Source organism: Mya arenaria, chromosome 11 (genome assembly GCF_026914265.1).
Source record: "Mya arenaria isolate MELC-2E11 chromosome 11, ASM2691426v1".
Taxonomy (NCBI): domain Eukaryota; kingdom Metazoa; phylum Mollusca; class Bivalvia; order Myida; family Myidae; genus Mya; species Mya arenaria.
This window is the reverse complement of record NC_069132.1, coordinates 14,376,650-14,399,994: the sequence shown is the minus strand read 5'-3', so window position 1 is coordinate 14,399,994 and position 23,345 is coordinate 14,376,650. Positions and strand designations below refer to the sequence as shown.

Below are 23,345 nucleotides of genomic sequence, written 5' to 3'. Positions count from 1 at the left end.
TTATTTTTTATTAAGAAATTATGGGGATCGGAAGTGGGATCTTAACAAGAGCCGTCGTAAGACAGCGCGCTCGACTACGCCGCTTTGACTTAGAATACAATAACGATGTAATATTACAAAGTTTGGTCTCTTTATGTCAAACCTTACTAAAATTATTGGATACATAAGGTGACTTTGATGCTGCCCTCCCACCAGCCCGCCCATCAAATCACTTGATTTACCATTATGAAAATGTGGTTAAGAATATACTAATATGCCTTTCAAAAGAAATTTAAAAAAAATCAAAAAAAATCAAGCGCCATAATTTGTATTTAGATTAAAATGGAGTTATGTTTCTTGTTGTAAGATGGTCGCAAATAATTTTGAATTTTATTAAGTGCATTTAATGAACAGTATAGAAGTTTTTTTATTAAAATCCCAACTTGCCCTTAACTTTTATTGCCTAAAACTTTAACCTAAGTCAATCAGGGGCCATAACTTGTATTAAGGATATGGAGTTATGTAACCTCATTGGGTGATGGTCCTGAACAATTGTGTGAAGTATTAAGTCAATTGAATGAAGGGTATAGAAGTTATTATAATCCTAACCTGCCATAAAACTAACCTAAGTTCCATAGTCAATCAGGGGCCATAATTTGTATAAAAGATAATATGGAGTTATCTAATCTCATTATGTGATGGCTGTGAACATCTGTGTGAAGTATTAAGTCAATTGAATGAATGGTATTGGAGTTTTAAGTGAAAATCCCAACTTGCCCTAAAACTTTAACCTGCCCTAAAACTTTTACCTAGGTCAATCAGGGGCCATAACTTGTATTTAGGATAATATGGAGTTATGTAACCTCATTGGGTGATGGTCCTGAACAACTGCGTGAAGTATTAAGTCAATTGAACAAAGGGTATAGAAGTTATTAATAAATATCCCAACCTGCCCTAAAACTTTAACCTAAGTTCCATAGTCAATCAGGGGCCATAATCTCTGTAAAGAATAATATGGAGTTATCTAACCTCATCATGTGATGGCCCTGAACAACTGTGTGAAGTATTAAGTCAATTGAATGTAGGGTATTGGACTTATAAGTGAAAATCCCAACTTGCCCTAAAACTTTAACCGGACGCCGACGCTGGGACGAGTAGTATAGCCCACCTATTCTCCGAATAGTCGAGCTTAAAACTCTTTACCATCACTTGAAAATGTGGGCAAGGAAATGCCAAACAAACTATTTATTAACTGTGGCCTAACATTACAGTTTAAGGAATGATGTATATTTGATAGGGTAGAATCTGGCAGAGTAATAAGGCTGTACCTGTGTTGCCCTGGTGATAGCACTAAACTTGTCTGTCTGTGCCTCTACAGTCTTCTCAAAGTCGTTCTGTCGTCTTAGTAACTCCTCTACCATGGTGATGGTGTCACCATAGTTACGGTCAGTGACCTGTGCATCACGCACCGACATCCAGCCCTCCAGCTGCTCCATCTCGTTCTTCAGTTGCTGTCAAGGGAGAGAACCACTCATTGTACACAGTCAAACTGTTATACACCAGTTACCTTCCCAGTCTTGGTAACCTTGTGTTTAGATATCACATTAAATATTTCATTACCAAGAATTTTAAGTTTGAGTAAGCAACAAATTGCATATATAAAGAGGTTGGAGTAGTTTGTTATAACAGATTTATCTCAGGATAAGCAACAGTAGTTGGGTCCACATCTTTCTTAATATTCATTTCCACAATTATGCCTTTACCTGGGCCTCTAGATTCTGTTCACAGAGGATGCGTGTCTGTTCCAGGGTAGCCAGGAGCAGGTGCCAGTTGGCCTTCAAGTCTGCTACCTTGCTCTGGATCTGTGGATAAAGGTTCAAGTATAAGACCACAATGTTAATGCAATACTATAGGCAATAATTCATCAGTATATGTAGATGGTATGTATAGTTGACTGTGATCTAGGCTTGTATTCAATAATGTACTTGTCCTTATCCTTGGAAAGGCCTCAGTAAAGCCGATTCAGAGTTATGGCACTTAATAAACTGTCCAATAAAAAGGCTTGTGTCTTATTTCTTTCATGAAGATCAGTAACAGTACCTCATCACTCAGGAAGTGTTTGTCATTGATCATGGCCTGTCCCGTCTGTAGGAATGCAGCAATGGCGTCCTTGCGACTGTCCACCTCCGCTTTGTGTTCCTTCCAGCGGGCTGAGCTGGCCTCTGCTGCCTGCAGGTCACGGGGATACTCTAGTGCTGTGATCACAGCCATCATCTCACTGATCCAGGCACTGTAAGGAGAAACAGAAATATATGTAATATCCACAATGTGGCTGCCAACCCTCCAGCCTGTAATCACAGCCATTATCACACTGAAACACACACTGTAAAGATAAAACAGATACATATATATCCACAATGTGGCTCCTAACCCTCCAGCCTGTGACCACCACCATAATTTCACTAAAATACGCACTGTGGCAATGCATAAAGAAGTCATCACTGATATTGTCTATAATTCTACAGTACAACTCCTAACAAGTTTCCTTACATGCGCCCGTTTAAGATTTCTTATCATGACAGCAAACAGATGATAAATATTACTAAATTTTGGTCTTAAATCTGCACTCTCAAAGTTTTACCATGTTTGTAATTTTTTTATTTTTTGTCTTGGAAAGATCAAACTTTAGCGTAAATATCTGCAAACCAATGATATAAGATTGCTAACAAAAGATCAGTTCGCAGATTTTCATATTTCCGTTCGAAAATTAATGTTTTATGGCTTAAACCGTTATTAAGAAAAAAGCATAAAACACCAATTTTTGGACTTAAATATAACAATCTGCGATCTAACTTTTCGATAGCAGTCTTATATAACTGGTTTCCATGAATTTTCGCAAAAACTGGGTCGTTCCAAGACAAACTAGAGCTGTCACAGGAGTGACGAATACCCCCAAATGCCGCCTGGACACAGGAATGGCAAACCATTCCTTTGAAAAGAGGCCATAACTCCAAGGTTACTGCACACTGCATCTTCTTTTATCATGCATGTATTGTTTTATTTAAATCTGTCGAGTAATTTAGAAGTTACACTGCTGACAAGAAAAACTAGCTGATGCTCTAGCTGATCTCTTCTGGAATAAGACATCTAGAGCATTCGCGAGCTTTTCTTCCAACACGATCATCATCAAATTTTACAAGTACATATTTGGGCTTGAATGCATCCTTATCCACCTGGGAATAAATCCTGGGACTGTTCCTGTAGCCGAACTAACAAGTCCATCTGACAGGTCAATATTTGTAGTAAGCACTACTGTGGCAAATATGCCATACTTAAGTTCTGCTGGTATTCCACTGGCATCTGGTTCAAATGAAGCATGCTGGATTTGTTTTGTTTGTTCATCTTTCCAAGTGTCAATTATTTTTAAGGTAAATATTTGCTCATTTAGTTTTTGAAGGATCAAACTTGACCTGTATCTTCTGATGTTACACCTGTGTACCAAAAAATGTTCAAATCTGTCAAGCCTTTCGTAGTTATCGTCCGGAAACCATTTTTCTATTTTTAGTAACAGTGACCTTGACCCCACCAGCCCCAATATCGAACTTGATCTGTATCTTCTGATGTTACACCTGTGTACCAAAAATTGTTCAAATCCGTTTAGCCTTTCATGAGTTATCGTCCGGAAACTGTTTTTCTTTTTTTAGTAACAGTGACCTTGACCTTGGCCCCACCAGCCCCAATATCGAACTTGACCTGTATCTTCTGATGTTACACCTGTGTACCTAAAAAATTTCAAATCTGTCGAGCCTTTCATGAGTTATCGTCCGGAAACCGTTTTTCTATTTTTAGTAACAGTGACCTTGACCTTGGCCCCACCAGCCCAAATATCGAACTTGACCTGTATCTTTTGATGTTACACCTGTGTACCAAAAATTTTCAAATCTGTCAAGCCTTTCATGAGTTAATGTCCGGAAACCGTTTTTCTATTTTTATTAACAGTGACCTTGACATTGGCCCCACCAGCCCCAATATCGAACTTGACCTGTATCTTCTGATGTTACACCTGTGTACCAAAAATTTTTCAAATCTGTCTAGCCTTTCATGAGTTATCGTCCGGAAACCATGAAAACCGACCGACCGACCGACAGACAGACCGACCGACAAGCTCACTCCTATATACCCCCTCAAACTTCGTTTGTGGGGGCATAAAAATTAAAAAGTTGTAAAAATGGTAAATCTGTGAGAGTGCAGCTTTAAAAGTATATTTTCAAAAAAAAAATTCAATGACACATCCATACTTTAGACTTCATCAATATAAAACCACTTGGCAATAATACAGTTACACATACGTGAGCTCTCTATATGCATTGAAATATAGCTGGAGTTGTTCAGCCTGGTTGAGTTTCTCTTTGCGGAGTGAAGCCTTCTCTACAAGGGTATTCCAGGACTGCACCATCTCTTCATGTTTGGCGGCAATGTGCTCCTGGGCATCTGGGAACTGACCAATCAGACGCTCTGCTTCCTTTGTTATTGTCTCCACCTGCTCACTGATGGCTGCTAGGTCACGCTGAAAGGGGTCAAATTAGGTGATAAAAGACACCATTACACATCGGTATGTTGCAAAGTTGAAATATAATATCACACGTTGCACCTTCATGAATGCAATTGAAAAAGAAACTGATTTTATGCCCATGAAACATGATATTAGCAGGGTTGGACAAAAGTATCAGATTCTATTCAGACAGTAAAAGCCATAGTACATTATATGAAGTTTGGTCCATGTCAAAAATGCACACATCATGTTGCAATCCCACCCATACAGCCATTCATCCCCATACCTCCATGACTTCATGTTTGGAGACAAGGGTCTGTGCACTCTCCAGGTCATGTCCGTAGTCCTCCCGGGAGACCACGCCCTCCTTCTCCTGGATCCACTCCAGTGTGTCATCGGCATCACGACCATAGATGTGAACAATCTTGGCTGCTTGTAGGGCCTTGAATAAAGAAGGACAGCAATGATTAAATATTGTTTATCATTTATAACAGGACACAAAATAACTATTATCTACTGTTGCATATTGAAGTTACATTACGGCATACAGGAATAATATATATTTTGAATACTGATGTATGTGAGTTTAAAAGTAACTGTTTACCATTAAATTTGCACACAGATAACTATGATGTTACATAGCTTTCATATATAAAACATAATCTTAGTTACGGATGATCAACTCAATCACAACTAATGACATCTCTACCTCCTGTCTGGCATTCGTAACCTCCAGAAGTTCGTTCCACATCTGCTCGAGCTCCCCATGCCGCTGTTTAATCTGGTCAGCCTCAAAATGGCCGCTCTCCACCATCTCCGTTGCCTTGGTGTACAAACTTGTCACACGGTCCTCACTGGACATCAGCTCATGCTTGAAGTCATCAAACTTTTGCTGCAGAATCTGCAAACATACATAAATTGAAATATAACAAAGTGATATTGGTCTTAAAACACATCACAGTTCTTCAGTTGAACATCTGAAGTCACATGGAAATTAATAAAATTAAAACTTAAATGAAGTTTTATGGAAAAAGTTATAAGGTAGACCATTTAAAACAAGAACCACTGACATTATTGGCATTGATAAATTATCCTCTGTTTAAAATCATAACCTTAAGAAAACCTTTACTTCAAACATTTCAATCTCAGGTTTTCAACCACGTACCTCAACATGTTCCAGGTCCTGTCCATAGTCCTCTGACGCTGCAATCACTCCCATGTCTGTAATCCAGGCCGATACCTCCTCCACCTCCCGATAAAACTCGTACATGTGAATACTCTCTATGAGCAGGCGACGTCTTTTGACCGTCATCTCCTGCAGCTCACCATACTTGCCCTCTATGTTGGCCTGGAAAATTTGTCAAAGCACTGTTTTTATGAAAAAAATATATAACTTTTTAGATGTTTAATTTTTCTGTAAATTTAACTGTTCTATTGCAATACTTAACTTTCATGAGTTACGAAATCAATATTTATTTCTTCTAGAACACAAAAGTGACTCTCAAGTCTAATGCACCAACCTGTTGTGTCTTGATATTCTCTGAGTCAAAGTGTCCCTTGCCTATGAGTGTTTTGCTCAATGTGGCTAGTTCTGTGATGTTGTTCTGGAAATTGTCAATGTCACGTTCAAGGGCATCAAGGCGTTTCTGGAGGACCTGAACGCTGTCCTCATCTTTCCCGAGGTCTGGTGACGTCAGTGCTGGCTCTTTCTCCTTCATCCACACCTCTGCTTCAGCAATCTCCGTGTAAAACTGCAACAGTCAGAGAAATATAAGCCTCTGTTTAACATTTACACCTTTGATCTTATCAAATAATTATTTACATGCAGAATTACTGATTTTTCTATTAAAGAAGTTCCATACGTTACATAAAAGTTGTTGAAGTTATAAAAGCCCATAAAAGAATGGTAAAAAATAGTATTTATGTTTAGCACACTTTCAACATGCCCTTGGTCTATGTGAACCTATATTTTTTTATGATTCCAATGAAGAAATTTTACATTTTTTCAGTTAGTTCACTTCCTGATCAATGTAAAAGGTTGTCAATGATTTTCTCAAATACCGAATAAAAACCCTCACTTTAAAAACAACAACATTGCTTTGAGCAAAATCATTAAGATTGCTTTTAACTTTTACCATGTACGCTAAAATCCAAAAAGGATGAACGTCCATTATTTTTTTCCAAAAAGTGTAGTATACACATGCTTTTGGCACAGTAAATTTTATCAGGGTTATAAAAAGAATATCTCACCTTCTGAGATTCTAGAGCATCCTGCAACTTAATCCTACGCACAGACGATGCTTCTTTCAGCTGTTGCAGTTCTGATTTTAACTCATCCAGTCTCTTTTCAATGTCACCAGATGCAAAATGTTTGCTTTTAATCATTGCCTTAGCGGCACCAGCCACTCGATCAATGAGAGGTTCATGAGCAACTATTTCCGCCTCAAGGGCTTGATGCTTCTTCATGAGGCTTTGTACACTGACAAGGGAGGTGCCGAGGTCTGTGGACTCAGCAACAGGTTTCCGGTCTTGAATCCATGCAAGCTCATCCTCGACATCACGGTAGAACTGATACATGGAGAGAGCCTCCATCAGGTTGTCTTTGCGGATGTTAGCAGGCTCGTGGAGGGAGACGTAGCGGTCAGCCACCTCCTTGGCACGTGCCTGTAGGTCCTTGTTCATGAAGTGCTTGGCCTCCTTGAAGGCAGCAGCAGCCTCCTCGACGTCACTCACCTTCTCCTGGTGTGTCTGAATATCAACCTCTAACAGCTGGAATGAAATCAAGATTTACTTATCAGGTATCAAGTGCCGCATTTCCTTGAACAACATTGCATATTACTAACAGGTGGAAGACTTGTCTATGAAACTTCGTGCAACATTATAGTAGCGTCTATGCATTTATTTAGATATCTTACAGTATATTGCATTTCAAGCACCCATCATACAGTAAAAAACACTTTTTTTATATATGTGGTGTAACTTGGAACACTCGTTAAACTGGCGCACGCATGGTACCTAGTGGAGCATGCAGGGTACCACACTGCTCATGCAGGGAACCTTATGGTGCATGCAGGGAACCACATGGTGCATGCAGGGTACCACACAGCTCATGCAGGGAACCACATGGCACATGCAGGGAACCACATGGTGCATGCAGGGTACCACATTGCACATGCTGGAATAATGAATAAAAAATAACAATACTTATGTGATTGCTGACCTGATGTTTCTTTAGTAGATTCTTGACAGATGCAAGGTCCTTGCCATGGTCCTCAGACTCAAGCTGATTCTCAACCTCATCCATCCAGGTCAGCAGGTCATCTACGATACGGTTAAACTGCAGGGCCTCATACGCGTCCTTTAATTTGTCCCGCTTTGTCTCACTTGCTGCCAGCAGGGCATCCCAGTTGGTCTCCAAATCCTCCATGCGACGCTTAATGTCCTCCAACTGAAGGATGTTTATAAGAAAATGACGAAAACAGTTTGATTCTCAGCAAGAATAAAAACAAGCAAATTGAAACAACCGTATCAACTTGTATCTTCAATCTCTTGTTTGTATAATCAATATTTGCAACATACTGATTTCTAATTCCAATATTTCAATATCAACATTTAGAATAATAACAGTCATGCATTGTTTAAAAAAGTACCTGGTAGTGGTCACTATCAGCGAGTTCCTGGCCTTCAGTGATGACAGCGTCTACACGGTTCCTATTGGCCATCACCTCAGCCTCAAATGCCTGGTGCTTCTGGATCTTGGCCTGCAGGTTTGTTGGGTCTCGATATGATTCATCCAGGGCAATCTGTAGCTTTTCTGTGATCCAACTTGACACCTGTATAACAAGGGTATTGTAAAAAAAGTTTTTTATGTCAAAAGTATAATGTTATTGACTTAAAGATATTACATGAAGGTTCTTTTAATCATTATATCACAAGCATAACAGTGGGAACCCATTCATAAATGTCAATCTTGTATAATCCATTATCTTGAATTGACATTGATAGTGGTAGACAACAACAGGCTCTAATTCTGATGTTATCATTCAAAGAAGCATGTCAAACCATACCTCATAAATGTTCCTGAGGAAGAGCTGATAGTTGTTAGAGTCTCCAAGTTTGTTCCGCCGGGCCTCTGATGACTGTAGGAGGGCGGTGTGTCTGTCCTCCACAGCCTGTCTGCGGGCAGCAATTTCATCATGGGCGTAGTGCTGCTGGGACTCCAGGTTCGCTGCACGGGCCTTGATGTCATCCACAGGCTCCACCTGCTGTTCCATCAGCCGTTCAAACCTCTCATGGTTCTTTAGCAGGGCCTCAACACTATACAGGGAGTCCTGGAATGAAATCCACACATGAGAAATGAGTCATATCACAATTATAACATGCGATTTTCTGCTGTGACAATATATAAATTCAGAGAACTAAATCTTTAACATCCTTTTCACTTCAGAATAAAGAAAAATAAAAAAATTATTCATGTACAACTTTGTTGTTATTACCATATACTGAGTAAACCATTCAAATATTGCCTCACCCCAAGGTCTTCATTGGTGAGGAAAGCTTCCTTGCTGGCAAGCCAAGCCTCAGCAAGGTCTGCCTTATCCTGGAACGTACGCAGGTCCAGGCATTGGTTGAGCAGGTGCTGCCGTTTTTCCCAGGTTGAGCCAAGGTTCTTCCGCGACCCCTCCAGTTGTTTTTGCATGTTCTCTATCTCTTCCTTGGCATAGTGATCTTCCTTGACAAGTTTTTCTCCATGGTCTCTAACCGTGGCAAAGTGTGAGGTCCGGCCATCGATTTCAGCCTTCCGTTCAGCATGTAACTGGAGTTGTGTTTCCGCCTCTGCCACATCTTTACCAAGCTCTCCTGACATTATCCGGGCAACCATGTCATCTGACCAGGAGATCTGTAAAAGGATAAGAAATTAATTCAGGTGTCCAATGTGTTACATGAAAATTGGATGCATCAATTTATCTAATGAAACTAACCTTACAACAGTTCATTTCCTAAAATATTATCAGCTATTACAGGCAACATACAGCCAACGTACATATATTTTAAACTAACTTGATACATTTGGAAAAAGGAGTTCACGCACCAGTTCACGTGCATCTGAGAGGAACTTCTGGAGCTGGTACGATGCAGCGAGGCGTGTTTTCCGAGCATCGCCGAGCTCCTCCAGTCTCTCCCAGTTATCCTGAGCCTCGTTCTGCTTAACCATGATGTCACCTGCTCGCTCCGGGTACTTCTTACATAGCTTGCTTGACAGGGACTCAATTTTCTGCAAATTAAAAGCGATATTATAAGCAGCTTTTCATAAATAACAAAGATGATGTAACGGCTAATGAGTAATTTCACAATCTTTTGCGATTCTCTATTGACTAACTTTATTTCGTAACCATTGAAATGAGTTATATTTCTCAAAAGAAAAATCCTAAAAAGAGTAACTCATTAGAAAGAAATTGTAAACAGATATATTATAAGCTCTGTTTCAAAACATTCTCATCCTTGATGAACCCAAATTGCAACATACCTCTAGCTGGTTCTGGAGGGCAGTCATGTCTCTTTCGATGGCTTCCTGTTGTCTCTGTAGGGCCTCTACAGCCTCTAGGTCTTTCCCTAACTCGTCTGACGAAAGCAGAACAGACTTCTCATTGATGCGGTCATCAATGTCATCAACATCACGGTTGAATGAGTGTACCTCTAGTGCAGCTGCCAGGTTTTGTTTGTACGTGTCAAGAGCTCCCTGCAAGTCTCGCCACCTACAACGTTCATCTCACATAATCAGCAATTTCCCAATATGCATTTAACTTAATGTTTCTATAGTTTGTTTCATACCATCAGCATATGAGTGCAAATATGTAGTCACTTATTGATCACAAAGGTTAATGCTAATCCTTTCTTCTCCTGATTGTTATTCAAATCAAACAAAAATTGTATTTGTGTAATGGATTATTTCATGAAAAAGTGTGATAATAATACACATTTGATTCACGTCAAATATGATGAATACTTGAATAATGTATGTTAAAGTCCCCAAAATTACCCTTTGGCCTACACTTTTTTTAACAAGATTTTCGCTCAATCTGAATCTACTGATAAGCCCTACTTCTTGTTCATGCTGTCTCTTTTCTCCTCGACAGCGCTGGTGTCTGTCCGTCCCTGCTTGATGAGTTTGACAGCAAGGGCGTTGATGGCTGCGATACGCTTCTCATCCACTGTGATACCCTGCAGCATGAATAGGTCTAGGTTTGAAAAAAATGTTATAACCATATAGATGTACATTTGTTAAAAAGGAAGACAAAGACTTAGAATGATCAAACAGTTATAAAAATGTTTAATTTGAGGTTATCTATGATAATCAATATTTATGGAACTTCATAAGCGAATGAGTTAAAACATTACATGTATCTATACAATAACATGAGCTATCCACTAATGACTAATTTAAACATACACGCACATTCCTGGCAAAAACATGTATAAAGAAATATATAACCAACATACCAAATCCTTCAACAACAAAAAAACAACATAATGAATAAAATTGAAAGGTTAAATTATAATTCATTTGGATGAAAACACCTGTGCCATTTGCACTTTTACATAAACACTTGTTTTTACTTTGAAAGCTTCAGTAAAAGGAATTTATTCAAAGTATTCAAAGCATATATGTAGATCAACAAATTTTGAAATATCTTTTGAAATGATGTTCAAAGTCTTTATTTGTCTTGTTTTAATTAGATATAAATAAATGACTGTCAAAAGTGTAGAACAGAGTAGTGTGTAACACTTGTATAATGACTTTAATGAGATGTTTTATAAAAACAGGCCATTGTTTTTCTTGCACACAAAATAATATAACAAATATACCACATAATTTGTATATGACACAATTCAAATAAAGCAGAAAGTATTAAAGCATTATAATTGTATACTTGAGTCTTGTTATATTAAATAATTTGGTTTCTACAAAATTAGTGTTTTTTTTCTTTATTTTTTAACAAAATGAATGAGAAGAAAAACTCAACATAAGTGATAAAGTAAATGATTAATTGATCAACTGGAACATGAATAGAGCAGAATAGGGAAATATTGTGAAGGTCACAGCTCTGATATATACTTGAGGAGAGTGATAGGGACATGGAATAACTCACCATATGCTATGGGCGCAATATAAATCAAGGATACATAATTATGTTTGGTACATTAAACAATGTTAGACATTGACAATGTCAGGATTACCAGTTATACAATCATGGTATATCATTATGAAACATGAATATGCAAATATTTGTGTGTTTAGTTAGTACATTTATACTTTGTTTGCCTGAAACCAGTTTAAATGAAAATGTCGTCATTGAGGAAATGCAATATAGTAACTCTGATGGCTGTGTGCCCAACTGATTCAATGCTAGGACAAGCGACCTATTGGATTAAAGCTATCACATGTTTGCCATTAACTATTCAAATTTGATCCTAGGTTAACTAAAATTGGCTGAGTGTGCACACGGCCATATATCATATTCTATGTAACAATGACATGATTAATACATACAGCGGACTCGTGATCGTTGGCCTTCTTCTGCAACTCGATACAGTGTTCATAGTCCCGACCCAGATCTCCTGCATGGATCAACGCCTCCTGCAAGATAGAACAAAAAAGAAACCGCATTAAAGCAAGATTTCTCGTTTTAACAAAGGTCATTTTGCAGCAGGATGTATGTTTACATAGAAAAAAATAAATACTGCTGACCCATATTCACCCTGGTCCAACCTAGATTTTGACCTTAAAAATGACCCATATACACTAGCTGGTAGCTAAATATTATGCTAAGAAATATTCTAAATGAGTTTCTCGACAATCTCATAGAAATTGTTGTCCCGGTATATATATGACAAGGAAAAAATGTAAAACTGTTAACAACACCCATATATCCAAGTGTAGAGACAATTACTTAAGACTATGCAAATCAACCACAATTTTCTACCTTTTCTCTGATCCAGTCCTGGACCTTGTCCACTTGTTCGTTAAACTCTAGAATGTCCTTGACCTCGCCAAGGCCCTTACCACGGTCCTCGGAGGCCTGGAGCAGCTCTTTCCACTTGCCCATGAGCCGCTTGACCACCTGGCGGATGTCATCTGATGCCATGTGACGCTTCTGTACGAGGTTCTCACCAAGCTGCAATATACATGGGAGGTAAATCTTGGGAGGACAGTTGGGGTATAAACAAAGGAAAGTAAGCCTGAAAACTCAATGTTAGTATTGATCTGGGGTGGCTACTGTGCTACGAGAAGAAGATTTTGTCATTAAAATATCATTCACATGTTACTTATGTTTAAACTTATTTATTTTACAATGATTGTGAAACAAGTTGACATGATGTTACGTGAGAGTTTGGGTTGTTGGAGAAAACGGAGAACTCAGCAAAAAAAAACATGTCCGCCTTGGTGACAATAAACCAAACTCACATGTGCCCAGGCAGGGAATCAAACCTGGGTCGCCTAGGTAAAAAGTGAGTGCGCTCACCAGACAACCAGACACATGTTACTTAAAATCTTTAACCAGTAGGGAAGTATTGTCTGCATGCAGAAAGACACAAATTACATGTTCCTACATTTCTGTACTAAGTACTATTTAATGGATTTTAACTTCTAACAGATTCATTAAAACATGTTTAGATAAAAAATATCTAAACAAAAGTTATATTGGTGTTGCAAACTATTAATAAAAATATAAAAGTATCTTGAAATTAATCATTGACCATTTTGACAAAAATCACAAGTAATTACATTATGCAGAGCCATTAAAATGACAAGAATCTGGAATGATAAAGATAATGCTTGAGAAATCTCTGCTTAATGTCATGCTACACAATTTATGTCAAATAAATCAACAGACACATAAACAAAGTCTGGTGAAGTTCTTCTATCATTTCCTCCTCTACTTTCTACAGATCCAAACCACTTCAGAGCAATAGATCAGCTATGTCATATTCTAAGAGTTGTTTAATTATTCTAGAGAGAAATCAAAGTCAATTCACCAAAGTCTTCAGCTCAGAACGAGTTTGGATTTTTTTCAAATGCGCATGATGTTTGCAAGCTAAACACTTATTTCATCAAAAGCATAACCAGCAGCAGCACACTTAGATGCCACCGCTCATCCACAGAGAGGCATAACTCATTTTAATACTTTACAATTTTTTCTTTCTTCTAAATACAGACAAGCTTATGGCAAACCAGGGGTAACCATGCAAACCAGAGGTAACCATGCAAACCAGAGGTAACCATGGTTTGGACAGCATGGTTAATGGCATTAGTATACTATTATTAATGTTGTATATTTTTCCATTCTATCAATTATTTCTTATCATAAAATAAGATACTTATAAGATAAACTGCAAATTCCTAAATCATTATAAAAATTGACAAACAGTAAAATGATACCATGGGTATATGTACATATATATAAATATATGTGATGAATACAGGTTACGGAAAACATGTAAAACATGGGGAATTATTTTGCATGTTGCATTAAACAAATTCAGGGATGAGTGTGGAAGGGTAAAAGGGCTTTAATGAAGTCTGTTATATGTTGGAATGGCATTTATTATATTGACAATTTTTGGTAGTTGAAAATGTGTTTAGCCTTATCAAACGGTGACTATTGTTTGAAATTAGTTTCATTAAAAACTACATGTGGCATAAATCATGCAACCAAATGCTTTTTTTGTATTTAAGTTAGACCATGTATAACTGAAATCATTCCTTTTCATCGTTTTCAGTGAATGAGTATGTTCCAAACAAAAATAATTTAATAGTTCCTCAAAACAGCTATCGATTTGGTCAATTATTGAAATCAAATGGCAAGAAGACCTACATCAATGCATCACCACAATACTAGCTGCATGTGATCTATATAACAGCTGTATTCACCAAACATCAGCGGAAGCCATAATGATTTTACTATGTGTGTCTGTTTGATAAGACTGTATGGACTGTAATGCTAATGGAAGACTAGACCTACAGACTGTTCAGACAACAGGGCTACCCCAGAAATACACTTACTCTCGGCTTGCGTGCCCGCAACTCTGCTGCTGCCTGATACATGTACAACAACTTGATGGTTAAACTCTACTAATTTCTTACTGCTGAGATGTATTTTTTATATAACAATAGTTTTAACATCTTGGAACCAAACTGGTCAACCCTACAAGCTACCATCAATATATTTGACTATCGGCATGCAGTTATGTCATTTCAGACTCAGGAGAATCTAGAGGTCCAAATGAATTTCAATCATTACATTAAACTCTTTAAAATAATACAACAAACAAATTTCATGCAATTGATTAAATAAAAGGCACTATTTCAACTAGTTTCACACACGGCTGACACAATCATTTGAAATTAATGTAGAAATAGAATTAGTAATAAATTAGGAGACTTGATTAATCTTTATTCACCATTCATGCAAATGAAATAAAGAAGTACAAAATGGAAACAAAGACTGAGTGTCCTTTTTCAGAGAAACTATTGATTTTTTCAGAAGAGGACATTATTAACACTTAAATCAAATACAACAATGCACAAGACTTCCTCGGCATGTTTAAGTATTTCACACCAACATGTACATGTATATATGATTCCACACCCCCACACACAAAACCTTCACCACCTCCCACTCCAATCACTACCTGTTTGATCTTGTCAATGCGGTCAGTGTTGGCCACAATCTCGGCCTCGAATGCCTGGTGCTTCTGTAGTTTCTTCATCTTGCCCTGCAAGTCGGACACCTCCTTGAAGTTGTCCTCGCATGCGACCTTGAGCTTGTCATCGATCCAGCCCTCAGCCTGCAGAAGAGTTGGGTTACTTGTGATGTTCTATTACATTGTATTAACATTTGCATTGTGTACTGGATTATGAAAATGTTGAGCCATCGTAAGTTATTCATATCTGGTTGCCAGAGTGCTGAAGAATCACAACAGCACACACAATGTCATAGCAACAAGAGTTTGTGAATGTGAATATTGCAAATCATGGGCACCAAGGAAAAGAAATAATATCAAAGTCATTTTTCTAGTTATGACATTAAATTGACAATAAATCTGAAATATGAAAAAGAAAATTGGATGTAATCGTGCTTTTATTGACTAGAAAAATCAAGATATTACATAAATATTGTGTTCAGTTACAAATATTGTTGTACCAATTAGTATCCTGTTTCAAACAAATGAAGTTGATGTTTATTACGAAAATAAAATGATCTTTTACAACCTTTGAATAGTTATTAGATGAAAGTGCCTATTCTTCTAGACAGTGCACTTAAGGTTGGCCTACTTCATTTCTCAATTAAGAAATGTCAAGGTTTCATTTTCACATTCAGGCAATCAGTTAAGTTCAGCAATGTAAAAGCTCACTGAAGATGCAATATAAACTGGCTTACAATGTTACTTTAAAATCGCTTACTTAAGTTTATATGTACAATAACTGACTAACATACTCAACACATGTACAAGTGTATACCTCAACAACATCTCTGTTGAACTGAGCGTAAAGCAGGGAGTCAGCCAGGTTCTGCTTTCTCTGGCCACTCTGGTCTTTCACCTGATCGTGTCTACAGGGGAGAATGTTCTTGTTACATGGCAAGTACTTTGAGTGATTAAGAGTCTATCAAAACACTTTTTTTATCATTGATTATTTTTAATAGTGAAAACAAAGGCTACTGATGCAACTAGAGCTGTCACAGGAGTGATGAATACCCCCAAATGCCGCCTGGACACAGGAATGGCAAACATTCCTTTGAAAAGAGGCCATAACTCCAAGGTTTAACCGTTTTTCTATTTATAGTAACAGTGACCTTGACTTTGGCCCCACCAGCCCCAATATGGAACTTGACCTGTATCTTCTGATGTTACACCTGTGTACCAAAAATTCTTCAAATCTGTCAAACCTTTCATGAGTTGTCGTCCGGAAACCGTTTTTCTATTTTTAGTAACAGTGACCTTTACCATAGCCCCACAAGCCCCAATATCGAACTTGACCTATATCTTCTGATGTTACACCTGTGTACCAAACTGTATTTTCTGATGTTACACCTGTGTACCAAAAATTGTTCAAATCTGTCTAGCCTTTTATGAGTTATCATCCGGAAACCGTTTTTCTATTTTTAGTAACAGTGACCTTGACCTTGGCCCCACCAGCCCCAATATCGAACTTGACCTGTATCTTCTGATGTTACACCTGTGTACCAAAATCTTTTCAAATCTGTCTAGCCTTTCATGAGTTATCGTCCGGAAACCGTTTTTCTATTTTTAATAACAGTGACCTTGACCTTGCCCCCACCAGCCCCAATATCGAACTTGGCCTGTATCTTCTGATGTTACACCTGTGTACCAAAAATTGTTCAAATCTGTCTAGCCTTTCATGAGTTATCGTCTGGAAACCGTTTTTCTATTTTTAGTAACAGTGACTTTGACCTTGGCCCCACCAGCCCCAATATCGAACTTGGCCTGTATCTTCTGATGTTACACCTGTGTACCAAATATTTTTCAAATATGTCTAGCCTTTCATGAGTTATCGTCCGGAAACCATGAAAACCGACAGACCGACCGACCGACAGACAGACTGACCGACCGACCGACAAGCTCACTCCTATATACCCCCTCAAACTTCGTATGTGGGGGTATAATAAGAACATTTAAAGCATTTGAAATATACTTTGTCTAGTTAAATGCTTCCTGAAACAATGGCATATTTACATATGATTTTGTACCCGAGTTACTGATGGTAAGAAAACTTAATTATAGATTAACACATAATTGGCTTAATCTCATCAACTTAAAAACATAACCAATGATAAAACATACCATCTGACCTACTGACCTGGCAATATAAGCACAATCTGACCTACAAGCCTGGCAAAGTATGCAAATTTGACCTACTAACCTTGTTACCACATTGTTAAGGGTCTGTTCAACTTTTGGGGCCTCAAAATGTTTGGCCGCCATCAGCTGTTGGCCATGCTCCTTCACTGCTTCCAGCTTTAATACAAGATGCATGTATATACAATTTGCATTCAAGTATATATCACAAACAATCTGACTTTACACACATCATGATAATTTAATCATACAAGGGAATTTAAAAGAGATAAATGCTTATGATAATGCCCTACCAACTTGCTTATATGCGACTTACTCATGGTATAAGTGAGCCCTACTATCCTGGCAATATATACACATTCTCATATGAAACACAATCATGTACTCATTCATGTGTTTAGCATTCTTCATATAAGAAACTTACTACAACAAATTAACATGTTAATGCCCCAATTTATTGAAATATTGAGCAACACAAGTTTTAGTATCATATATTGTTTAGCTAAATGACTTGCTTAAACTTGATATTTTAAATAAGGACATAGTTTATCATGATAATCTTTCGAACAATGTCATTTAAAAGTCTCAAAACTCTTTTAAAAGTTAAAATTACATGATTTATACCAATGCAAAAATAGTGAGTTTGTTTGATCCTGTTATACGAGACCATTGATATTTGAGAAACTGGGGCCTGATCATTAAATTGCAATTCATAACAATTATAAGCTGTCTTATAAAGAAAGTCAGAAATAATAAAACCCAATGGCCACCACCCACCTTCTCCTCCTGTACGGCGAGCACATTATCAAAGGCCTCGTGTTTCCTGATCAGGGCTTCCACCTGGTCCTCCGTCGACCCAAAATCTGTACTTCCCAAGTATGCCTGGTAAGTAAGAGATATTGGTTAGAATAAAAAAGAATCTTTTTGTGTTTTCTTGTTCTTTTTTTAATTTAAACCGAAACACAAGAAAAATTGGACAGTCTTTGGTACCTTAATTTGTTCATTTTTGTGTATCATAGAAAAGACAAAATATTATACAATTTTTTTTTTTCAAAGAAGCAGCCAGGTCATTTACATTTGAAATATTATATATTTTTAAGGCTGGCAAGATCCTAAAACAATATTATAAACTTCTTATTTTACCACACCCACCTCCTGTGAAGAAAATGTATTGTCGAGTTGTTGAGCATCACGCAGGAAGATGTGGAAGTCATACAGCTGATCGTGGACTTCCCGCCGGTCCTCCCAGGTCTTGTTCAGGCGATCTTGAACCTCCTCCACATTAGATACCTTTTCCGAAATCTGTAAAAAAAATAAACAGCAGTAGGACTTAACTATTTTTTCTGGGTTTTTTTTTCCCAAATAACCAAAGCTCAACATACATGAATAAACAATTCCATTGACAGGCAACATGAATCCTTAAATATTCTTTTGACATTTTAAGAATTTTCAGATATGTTGGAATAATTGTTCATAATCAGTGCAATAAGAACATTATCTTCCATGTCATCATTAATCTTCTGTGAATGTAAAATTTGACATAATTATGAGACTATTGTTTTATCTGTACCCACCTCCTCCTTGGCATAGTGATCATTCTCGACCATGTTCTTGCCAGTTCTGATAACAGTGTTGAAGGTGTCCTGGCGGGTCTCAATTTCAGCACGGAGTTCCTCATGCCTGGCTCGTAGCCTGTCAACGCTGTTTACATCTCGTACAGGTTTCTCTGAGGTCATCTCGCGCTCAATCTCATTAGCCCAGCTCAAAAGGTCTCGCACATCAGAATTAAATCTGAAATACCGTGTATACATGCACATTGTAGCTTTAAATATTCGAAATTCATTTCTATGTTTTATATTATCTATCAAAAAAGGAAATATTTACAGTCAATTCTCTTTTAAACAGCATTGCTTGAAGGCATTATCTTTCAAAAAAAAAAAAAATTCTGATACAATGTTATGGGAAAAAATGAAAAATCTACATGACAAGAAATGGAACCCAGAAAGTGATGCTATACTTTTAAAGGTTAAATAGCAATCTGTTTACCTGTGGAGGTCCTCAGCCGCCTGGAGCTCACCCTTTCTCTGATGGGCGCGCTCATTGAGGATGCCCCAGTTCTCGTCCACAGTGGCCTGCAAGTGCTCAATCTGCTCAGCGTTCTCACCGGGGTACGTCTCCTGGAGACGAGTAGAATCATCGCTCAACACCTGGATCTGCAACATCAAATTGAAAATACATGTTAGTAAATTTATCATTCAATACAAAATATATAAAATATTTGTTTATAAAATTGCTCCAATATTTCACCAAAGTTTGTAGTATGATGCATAAAAGTGATTTAAAAATATATTCCACAAGTTATGCCTTGATAATGAATTAAAATAGACCTGAGCTTCTAGGGCAATAAGCTCATTCTCAAATCCCTCATGTTTCTTGAGGTAGGTCTGTGTGTCACTGATGTCCCTGCCCAGGTCATCTGGGATACTCTGGTATTTTTCCTGTACAAATATAACAAGAGATTCTCAATGACATGGTCTTAACATTGAAAAGTTCAAAATCTGTAAAAATTGTTTATACATAAAGCCAAACATTAGACAATGAAATATTTTATACCAAAAACAATGGTGTCTATTCAAAACAAAGAACGATCTGCAGATTTGTATAAATTTATATGCACATGTTAATCATGTTATTCAACCTGTATTCTTGTGAGGGCATCCTCGACGTCCCTGTTGAATCTATGAATCTCACCAGCCCCGAACAGTTTCTGATCGCGGGCCTCTATGGCTTCACACAGCTGGTTCCAGGCTTGTCCGAGCTGGTCCTGTCTCTCTAGCACCTGGCTCGCATACGGCCCCCGATCCTCCAGCAGCCACTTAGACATCCGCTCACAACGGCTGAACCGCTCCTGGTTAGAGTCCACCTGTCGCTTGAAATCATCAAACTTGTTCCGGAGGATGAGCAGGTGCTCATGATCTTGTCCATACTCCTCTGACTGTGCTGTCTGCATCTGCTCATTTATCCAGTCCTCAAAGTCGCCCGACTCCCGCAAGTAGGCATGCATCCACTTAGACTGTTCAAGGTTATTTGTTCGCTCTGCTGCTAATCTCTTTAGTTTGTTCAAGTGTTCTTGTAAATTGTCCTGTATTTAACAGATAAATATAAATTCTAGTCCGAAGAGCAAAAATAAGTAACCAATCATTTAGTTTTCGCAAGGCTTCTTATTACTTCAATGGCAAGCTTTAGGCAAAAATTATTTTACTACTGGAATTTTTGGCCAACAAAAACGTATTTAATAGCCTTTGTGATCTGCTGCTTTACCTGAGCTTTTTTCAGAGATCCAGGGTCCTGACAGCCAGTTTTGAAGAGTCGTTTACATTCACGGTCCACCCCATTAACAATGCCCTGGTATGTCTGTATGTCCGTCTCCAACACCTTGTTCTTCGCAAGAAGTTTGTCCGCGGCATTTTCATCCTTGCCATAGTCGGTGGACGAAGCCAGCGCCATCTTGTCATTTATCCAGTTTTCTATCTCATTTACCTCTGACAGGTACTAATGGAAAAAATACAACATCCTTTTTAAACTTCTGCTGGTGTAACTCAACCTTACTGTTTGATTAAATCCCATGCAGTTAAAGTAGTGCCTACTTCATCTGTCGAACTTTAGGCTAAACTCTTGTTTTTTTTGCATTTTATTGAAACCCGTAGGCTAAATAGGCTTCATTATATTAAATGTTTAAGCATATTTGCTTAAATGCAATAAAAAGTTGGTAATTCTGACTTGAACTACATGACCTTTTTTGTAGTAATATCTTTTGCATTCAGAAAAGGATTATTAAAGTGCTTTTTAGTTAATTTTATATGAAGATAACCTAAAACTAAGAAATCTTGTTCATACCCTCTGTATCTGCACGGAGAGGTCAAGGTTCTTCTTCCTGACCTTGGCCTTATTGAGAAGGTCATCCCAGGAGACCTGGAGCTCCTGCAGTTTGTCCTTGATCTGCTTGGCGTTCACATGACGCTCCTCCATCAACTTGTCCCCGCGACCTTGAACCTTGTCGATGATTGGCTGGTGGCCCTGGATCTCCAGGTCTAGCTTCTGTTTAGACAAGGGAAAACATTGATAAAACTTGAGTATCTGTGACACTGAGAGAGTTTGTCTGATAAAAGATAACAATTCTAACTCACTGGATAAATTCCATAAAACATTTTATTTGTGCACCAAACGACTGCTGAAATTCAAACAGCTCATTATTCTGACTAACAGTTATGATTTTCACTCGTGAATATATGTAGGTAATATGAAAAAATGATCAAGAAGCTTCAGGATATTAAACAAAGCCAATTTCAGAAGTTCTTTCAACTCTTGTGTTTACAGCTATGCTTAAGTAACGTTGAAAATAAAATGTGTCAAGAACAAGTGTGTTCAACAAAAGAAGCATTAAAAAATTACACCCAAACAGACCATACTGTATTCAACTTTGGATCTTTGGAAGGAAGTTTAGTCATTTAGCCTTAAATGCTAATTTGAGACTTTAATATTTGAGAAATATATTCATTATTAAAAGTTAGAAATAATGAAATTCAAAGGATCGACACTGCTAGATTCTTTACCTGTTGTTTTTTCTGAAGGTTTTGGGCGTCTGTGAGAGACTTCCCGAAGTCTGTGGCCGAGGCCGCAGGCAGGCGTTCCTTGATCCACTGCAGCTCTTCATCCACATCGAACCTCAGCTGGTGGAAGTGCAGGGAATCTACCAGTCGAGTCTTCCGGTCCGCTACCTGGGGCTTCAACCTCTCAAACCTGCAAAGGTAATTTAAACATACATCTAGACAAATCTTAATTTGTTTCTGCATGTTTAATGACAAATAACACATTAACACTCAACATTTAGAGAAATTCAGTTTAGACAAAATATGTAAATACATCTGTGTTTATAACTTCACAAGTGACAAAATATTTTAGGAATGTAATCTTTGTGTGAGTGTAATGAAAATCTTACTTTTATCAACCTAAGCCAACTAAGAAGTACATCTCACCTTTTATTGAACTGGTCAACAGCCTTGAGGATTCCAGCTCTGTCAAAGTGGCCAGCATCTGCCATGGCCTGCCCCTGGGACACAATGGTGTTGATCTGGTCGTCCAAGGTCAGGAGGTCATTCTCCAGCCCATGGTGCTTCTTCATAAGGTCCTTTACGCCACGAAGGTCAGACCCCACGTCCGGGTTGGCCACAGACTTCTCCATCTCATCCAGCTTATCCTACAACATTGCAGTTACGTTTGGTAAACAAATGAAATTGATGTCAAAATTAAATGATGGACTTTCTTTTCCAATTCATTCTGAAGTCTAAACTTCTAAACTGATTACCCAAAGGATTCTATCTAAATCCACATAATACAGGGCTTGCTAGGAGGTATAACATAAATGTCATAATCAAGTTTAAGAATAAATCTCTGACATACATTATTTGCTACATTGTAGGAGATGAAGATCATGTACCTGTGCATCTGTCAGAGCCTTGTTGAGTGTGTGTTGCTGGGAAGCCTGGCGAAGCTTATTCCCCTTGTCCATTGACTTCTCATACAAGTCTTTCCACTGTGTGTTAACATCCCGGAGAGTCTTCTTGATCTCTGGCTCTGCAGGGTGCTCCTCGGCTATCAGGGCTTCCCCTTGCTGGAACAAAGAGAGCATAATGTAAGGATAGCAGACAGACTTGTTATTACTAGAATTCCGCAAACTTTGATGTTTTGATTATTTACCTGTATGTATCTGTCCATTATTTTTCTAGGCTTTCAGCAGGGGCCACTTTAAGGGCTATTTTGGACAAGAGCTGTGGTAAGATGTGTATACAAGGATTGAAGACTTATCACCACAGGTCATTGATCTGACATGGAAATGTGTCCCCTATGCAAACAACGTCGACAAAGAAATCCC

The 23,345-nt window shown here is 38.0% G+C and overlaps 1 protein-coding gene across 4 annotated transcripts in view; it reads right to left on the bottom strand.

Annotated features, from left to right (window-relative positions):
• Positions 1 to 23,345, bottom strand: part of LOC128209239 (spectrin beta chain, non-erythrocytic 2-like) — a 107,134-nt gene that overhangs the window by 12,144 nt on the left and 71,645 nt on the right. For all 4 annotated transcript variants that reach the window (XM_052913182.1, XM_052913185.1, XM_052913183.1 and 1 more), the window contains exons 35-66: positions 22,911 to 23,084; positions 22,450 to 22,670; positions 22,027 to 22,213; positions 21,311 to 21,511; positions 20,735 to 20,965; positions 20,112 to 20,555; positions 19,801 to 19,911; positions 19,460 to 19,626; positions 18,988 to 19,204; positions 18,566 to 18,715; positions 18,191 to 18,295; positions 17,478 to 17,572; positions 16,056 to 16,146; positions 15,227 to 15,382; positions 12,517 to 12,708; positions 12,084 to 12,170; positions 10,635 to 10,753; positions 10,059 to 10,287; positions 9,624 to 9,806; positions 9,063 to 9,431; positions 8,599 to 8,862; positions 8,182 to 8,364; positions 7,752 to 7,979; positions 6,782 to 7,300; positions 6,052 to 6,282; positions 5,697 to 5,879; positions 5,241 to 5,432; positions 4,818 to 4,973; positions 4,329 to 4,546; positions 2,080 to 2,269; positions 1,743 to 1,841; positions 1,308 to 1,490 (exon numbers count right to left, since the gene is read on the bottom strand). In XM_052913182.1, the coding sequence (XP_052769142.1) occupies positions 1,308 to 1,490; positions 1,743 to 1,841; positions 2,080 to 2,269; positions 4,329 to 4,546; positions 4,818 to 4,973; positions 5,241 to 5,432; positions 5,697 to 5,879; positions 6,052 to 6,282; positions 6,782 to 7,300; positions 7,752 to 7,979; positions 8,182 to 8,364; positions 8,599 to 8,862; positions 9,063 to 9,431; positions 9,624 to 9,806; positions 10,059 to 10,287; positions 10,635 to 10,753; positions 12,084 to 12,170; positions 12,517 to 12,708; positions 15,227 to 15,382; positions 16,056 to 16,146; positions 17,478 to 17,572; positions 18,191 to 18,295; positions 18,566 to 18,715; positions 18,988 to 19,204; positions 19,460 to 19,626; positions 19,801 to 19,911; positions 20,112 to 20,555; positions 20,735 to 20,965; positions 21,311 to 21,511; positions 22,027 to 22,213; positions 22,450 to 22,670; positions 22,911 to 23,084 (6,375 nt within the window). The remainder of the gene's footprint in view (positions 1 to 1,307; positions 1,491 to 1,742; positions 1,842 to 2,079; positions 2,270 to 4,328; positions 4,547 to 4,817; positions 4,974 to 5,240; positions 5,433 to 5,696; positions 5,880 to 6,051; positions 6,283 to 6,781; positions 7,301 to 7,751; positions 7,980 to 8,181; positions 8,365 to 8,598; positions 8,863 to 9,062; positions 9,432 to 9,623; positions 9,807 to 10,058; positions 10,288 to 10,634; positions 10,754 to 12,083; positions 12,171 to 12,516; positions 12,709 to 15,226; positions 15,383 to 16,055; positions 16,147 to 17,477; positions 17,573 to 18,190; positions 18,296 to 18,565; positions 18,716 to 18,987; positions 19,205 to 19,459; positions 19,627 to 19,800; positions 19,912 to 20,111; positions 20,556 to 20,734; positions 20,966 to 21,310; positions 21,512 to 22,026; positions 22,214 to 22,449; positions 22,671 to 22,910; positions 23,085 to 23,345) is intronic.